The 6,331-nt window shown below is 38.3% G+C and overlaps 1 protein-coding gene across 1 annotated transcript in view; it reads left to right on the forward strand.

The window, feature by feature from the left end:
* Positions 1-1,144: 1,144 nt before the first annotated feature.
* DTD1 (D-tyrosyl-tRNA deacylase 1) overlaps positions 1,145-6,331 on the forward strand; it is a 156,196-nt gene continuing 151,009 nt past the window's right edge. Inside the window, exons 1-2 of the mRNA XM_015572007.1 lie at positions 1,145-1,152; positions 5,374-5,520. Of these exons, the coding sequence (XP_015427493.1) occupies positions 1,145-1,152; positions 5,374-5,520 (155 nt within the window). The remainder of the gene's footprint in view (positions 1,153-5,373; positions 5,521-6,331) is intronic.

The following is a 6,331-nucleotide window of genomic DNA, read 5'->3' on the forward strand; positions in this document are numbered from 1 at the left end:
GGGGGTGGGTGTTATTAGTTTCAGCTGCTCACTCCGTTTGCTCCGGGACACGACCTGGGACGCTTCTGCCTATATCGTCGCCATCTTCCGAAAACCCGTAGTCTAATTTGTACAGTGATTACTGTTAACCGAGTCCAGATGACTCATGTAGATAATGTAGGCGTTTTAAAAACTCAAACCAAGATAATACAGATACTTTTTAAAAAATTTAATGAATAATTTTAGATTTTTTATAACCTTTTCTACTTTTATTGGCAGAATTATAATATTATTTCAGTCCAGGTATTCTCCAAGTCAGTCTATATACCAAATATGTGTTCTTGTGTCGGCAAAATTATAAATCTCAAAATAAAACAACAGAATTCCCTAAAGAAACAACCAAATCCAACAAAACTATATACAGGTGTTTAGTTAATGAATTTTAGATTTTTTATAACCTTTTCTACTTTTATTGGCAGAATTATAATATTATTTCAGTCCAGGTATTCTCCAAGTCAGTCTATATACCAAATATGTGTTCTTGTGTCGGCAAAATTATAAATCTCAAAATAAAACAACAGAATTCCCTAAAGAAACAACCAAATCCAACAAAACTATATACAGGTGTTTAGATCTGAGCTTCAGTTTTTCAACTCTGCCTAATGATTTCTAAGCTCTTCTGGTAACTGGTTTTGGATATGGTCCTGGAGTAATAGGGAATAGAATAACAAAGGGATTTATGGAATTTTAAAACAATTTTTAAAGATTTCAGTTAATATTTAAAGTCACTAACCTAGGATAATTCATAGATGAAAAGGTTTTTTGCTTTATGTGGTCATCATCAACAATGACTAAACTTTGGAGAACTTCAGTTTTGATATTTTCTCTCTTGAATTTTCCATTCTGGAATATTGAAAACATGTATTCTGTGAGATTTGCTGAATAGTTTGATTTTAGTTGACTATATAAATTATATATTTTTAGTTAAAAACAAACAAATTAATCTACCTGCTATTAAAAAGATTAAGTGTGAATTGTGGGAAGGTGTTAATGAAATGGAATTCTCTCAGTGCTAGAGGGACCTTGGGGCTAGCCAGGCCTTCTTGTTGAATTGTAATGGAAAGAGATTTTTTGTTACCTTAAAAATGTGACTGGCTCCACCGAAATGTGGCTGTAAGTTAATGACATTTCATTTCAGGAGTCTAAAATGTCACTTCCAATGTTATGGTTGGGACAGAGAACACTATTAGGAGTCATATCTTATTATGTGACAGACTCACTTTATGAGATTGGCAGGCAGATTTGGTTGCTTTAGCGTGGTTATTGTGATAATCTAATTTAAAAAGCTTGGTTATGAAAGATTTCAAGCATATTCATTTGGTTAAACAGGTGAATAGACCGTAATCCCCATGTCCTGTCACTCAGCTTTAGCAACTAAAATCTGAACAGAATCATAGAGCATTGGGAAGAGGATCTAAAATCGATGGGCTTTAACGTGTTAATTCGGGGTGATGAACCTCAAAGAAGAGGTTCATGGGTGATGCCACTTGTACATGGAGAAACTGACCAAACATCTCAGATCTTTTCTAGCCTGGCTACCTTTTGTCTAAAATTCTCATGTTTTAAAATTTGGAAATCCCTTTGTTTATAATAAAAGACCCCTTTGAATCACCTAATTCTTCTATTTGTTCCAGGAGGAGGGGCAAACTGGTCTAAAATAAGAGAGCAAACTGTCATATATAGGCTTTGGGACATTTGTTTCTTATGGAGACAATACTACATTGTAAAAACGTTGAAGCTTCAGAAAAGTGATTTGAATCACTTCAACTAATGATTCTACTTTTAAAAATCTACTCTAGGAGTTAATCCTAATTATAGAAAACACTTTAGAGGGATAAGAAGGCAGAGTACAGAGGATTTTTAGGGCAGTGAAATGACTCATTGAGATACTATAATGGTGGATACATGTCATTATATATGTCTTTGTCCAAATCCAAAACACCAGGAGTGAACCCCAATGTCAACTATGGACATTGGATGATTATGGTGTGTCATTGTAGGCTTATCAGTTATAACAAATATATCCCTGTGGTGGTTAGTCAGTCCATTGCATGGAATGCAACTGTTCTACTGGATGGGATGCAACTGTTAAAAGATGTTTAGGAAAAGCTTATAACATGGAAAAATCCTAATGCAATGTTAAGAAAAAAGATGAGACACAATTTATATACAATATTTACAATAATATTTTTCTTCCTGTTTCTTATATTTTCCAATTTTTCTATAATGCATCTTTATTTTAATGGTGGATATAGCTCAATAGTCATTATTTTTTAAAAATATTTTTATTAATTTTGGAGAGGAAGGGAGAGGGAGAGAGAGATAGAAACATCAGTGATGAAAGAGAATCATTGATCGGCTGCCTCCTGCACACCCCACACTGGGGATCGAACCTGCAACCCGGGCATGTGCCCTCACTGGGAATCGAACCGTGACCTCCTGGTTCATAGGTTGACGCTCAACCACTGAGCTATGCCGGCCGGGCATTAGTCATTATTTTTAAACTTTTAAAACATACTTTGGGGAAAATATAGAAAATATATTGACATTATAAGAAAGTAATATATTTTTTATGACTGAAAGATAGTTCGTTGTATATATACACCACTTCTTTATCCATTTACCTATTTTTTGAAAAATTTTTTTTATTGATTTCAAAGAGGAAGGGAGCGGGAGAGAGGGATTGAAATATCAATGATGAGAGAGAATCACTGATGGGCTGCCTTCTGCATGCCCCCTACTGTGGATTGAGCCTGCAACCCAAGCTTGTGCCCTGACGAAGAATCGAACCTGGGAACCTTCAGTCCTCAGGCCGATGCTCTATCCACTGAGCCAAACCGGCGAGGGCTTTATTCACCTATTGATGGACAGTTAGGTTGCTTCATATCTTGGCTATTATAAATAATGCCTCGTTGAGCATATGGATGCCTATGTCTTTTTGTTTTAGTGTTTTGGGTTTCTTCAGATAAATGCCCAGAAATGGAATTGCTGGTCCTTCATTGTCTCTTGTTATATAGTCTTTGTCTTACAGTCTGTTTGGTCTGTGTAAGTATTGCTAACCCAGCTTTAGTTTTTTCACTTTCATTTTTATGAACTCTTTTTCAGCCCTTTACTGTGTGTGCCTTTCAATCTGAAGTGAGTCTCTTGTAGGCAGCATATCTAAGGGTCTTACTTTCTTATCCATTTAGCCACCCTGCGTCTTTCGATTGGAACATTTTTTTATTAAGGTATTACATATGTGTCTTTATCCCCCCATTGCCCCCCCCCCACTCCCGTTCATGCCCTCACCCCCCTGGTGTCTGTGTCCATTGGTGATTGGAACATTTAATCCATTTACATTTAAAGTAATTATTGATGCATATATATTTACTGTCATTTTATTATTCATAAAAAGAATGAAATCTAGCCATCTGCAGCATCATGGATGGACCTTAGGGTACTGTGCTGAGTAAAATAAGTCAGAGAAAAACAGTACCATATGATTTCACTTACATGTGGAATCTGAAGAACAAAACAAACAAGCAGACCAGAAACAGACTCATAGATATAAAGAACATTTTGATGGTTGCCAGAGGGATGGGGGTTGGAGGAATGGATGAAAAAGGTGAAAGGATTAAGAAGTCCAAAATCGCTGGGACCGGTTTGGCTCAGTGGATGGACCGGTTTGGCCTGCGGACTGAAGGGTCCCGGGTTCGATTCCAGTCAAGGGCATGTACCTGGGTTGTGGGCACTTCCCCAGTGGGGGATGTGCAGGAGGCAGCTGGTCGATGTTTCTCTCTCATCGATGTTTCTGACTCTCTCTCTCTCTCCCTTCCTCTCTGTAAAAAATCAATAAAATATATTAAAAAAAAAAGAAGCACAAAATTGTAGTTACAGAATAATCATGGGGATGTAAAGTACAGTATAAGGAGTACAGTCAGTAATATTGTATAACTATGTATAGTGTCAGATAGGTACGAGATTTATCAGGGCGATCACTTTGTAAGTTATATAAATGTCTAATCACAAGGTTATACGCCTGAAACTAATGTAATATTGTATGTCAACTGTAATTGAAAAATAAAAAAATTATTAAAATAGAAAAAAAGAAAATACTATTTATGTTTTAAAATATATTTTTATTGATTTCAGAGAGGAAAGGAGAGGGAGAGAGAGAAAGATCAATGATGAGAGAGAATCATTGATCGGCTGCCTCCTGCATATCCCCTACTGGGGATTGAACCTGAAACCAGGCATATGCCCTGTCAAGGAATCGAACTGTGTGACCTGGCTCATAGGTCGATGCTTAACCACTGAGCCATGCTGGCCTGGCCTTGTCAGGTATATTTATAGATACTATTATCCAACAGAAGCAAACAAGAAAATGGCAGAGTTGCCTCTCTTCTAATTGGAACATTAGGTCAGTACATGATAAAAGTAAAAAAACAGCCCTGACCGGTTTGACTCAGTGGATAGAGCGTCGGCCTGTGGACTGAAAGGTCCCAGGTTCGATTCCAAACAAGGGCATGTACCTTGGTTGCGGGCACATCCACAGTAGAAGGTGTGCAAGAGGCAGCTGATGGATGTTTCTCTCTCATCGATGTTTCTAACTCTCTATCGCTCGCTCTTCCTCTCTGTGAAAAATCAATAAAATATATTTAAAATAATAGTTTGCTGACTTGAAACAACTTTTAAAACATGGTTTTTGTGTATACTACACACACATATATATGTATATATGTATGTATCACGTTCAAAGGCTGTTAAATCGCGTTGTTTACCCATATCTTCAGAAAAAAATCACTTGTGTCATGGTAAACAACCTGCTTTCCTATTTATAATGGTCTGGCCCTCTAGCAACTTCAGCACGAAATTATAGCTAATTTGCCTACAAACGTCAGGTGGTCATAATAATCTGGTCACTCAATGTATTTCTCTTTTCTGGAGTAAGTAGAAAAATTATTTTATAACATGTGTTTTCCATTTTGTGTTATGTATTGTGTTACCAGATTTGCTGATTCCAAGACAAGCAGGCATCTCTTGAGAATTAATATAGCTGAGCTGGGTTCTTTGGGCAGGAAACCTTCTGTTTTTATAGATTGGCAAACTCCATCATAGAAAGTTTCAGGTGTCTTAGCCAAGGTCACACAGATGAAAATGTGGCCCTAAAATTCTGCTTAGTGGTTGTTCACTTTAGAGCACATTCATTCCAGATATAAAATCAGAATGGACATAAATTAGGATTGTCTTACTGCATTTACATAACTCCTTTCATTTTTGAATACCTGCTGACTTTGCCAAAGAAGTTATAAGAAGTACGTGTGATATTTGAACATTCCTGTGGCTGTTTAAAAGTGTTTCATGGCAACTGTTTGGTTCTGAGTCTTTTGTATCTTTTGTTTCCTTTCTAGTTGGAGAAGAGCAGATAAGTGCCATTGGACGGGGCATCTGTGTGTTGCTGGGCATTTCTCTGGAAGATACACAAAAGGAACTGGAGCACATGTAAGATGTGAATTTCTCTTTGTTTGCTTTTTGCAAATAAAAACCAAAGTCATTGCTCTTGGTTTGTTTTTTAATCCTCACCCGAGTATATTTTTCCATTGAGTTTTAGAGAGAGTGGATGAGAGAGGGAAAGCAGAGAGAAATATCTATGTGAGAGAAATAAATCGATTGGTTGCCTCCTGCACGAGCCCTGACCAGGGCCCGGGCAGGGGAAGGAGCCTGCAACAGAGGTACATGTTCTTGACTGGAATTGAACCCAGGACCTTTCCGTCCACAGGCCAATGTGTTATCCACTGAGCCAAACCGGTTAGGGCGAGGTACATGTTCTTGACTGGAATTGAACCCAGGACCTTTCCGTCCACAGGCCAATGTGTTATCCACTGAGCCAAACTGGCTAGGGCTAAGTCTTTGCTCTTTGAATTGAATATGTGGTAGTTGTATCCTACTAGAGCCCCAGTGCACGAATTCATGCACAGGTGAGGTCCTTCTGCCTGGCCCTCTCGTCCAGCCCCGATTAGGGCAGATGGGGGCTGGCCAGCTGGGGAGGGACCACAGGAGGGCTCCAGGTTGTGTTTGGCCCTCTTGCCCAGTCCCAATTGGCTGGACCCCAGCAGCAAGCTCACCTACCGGTCAGAACGTCTGCCCCATGGTGGTCAGTGTACATCATAGTGACTGGTTGAGCGGTCGACTGAACAGTGACCGATCAGTCGTAATTTAGCATATTACGCTTTCATTATATAGGATTATATATAGGATATATGTGCACGCACATACACATACTAGGAACTTTAATAGTATTTTGTTAAAAAAA

The sequence above is a fragment of the Myotis davidii genome, unplaced genomic scaffold (genome assembly GCF_000327345.1).
Source record: "Myotis davidii unplaced genomic scaffold, ASM32734v1 scaffold608, whole genome shotgun sequence".
Taxonomy (NCBI): domain Eukaryota; kingdom Metazoa; phylum Chordata; class Mammalia; order Chiroptera; family Vespertilionidae; genus Myotis; species Myotis davidii.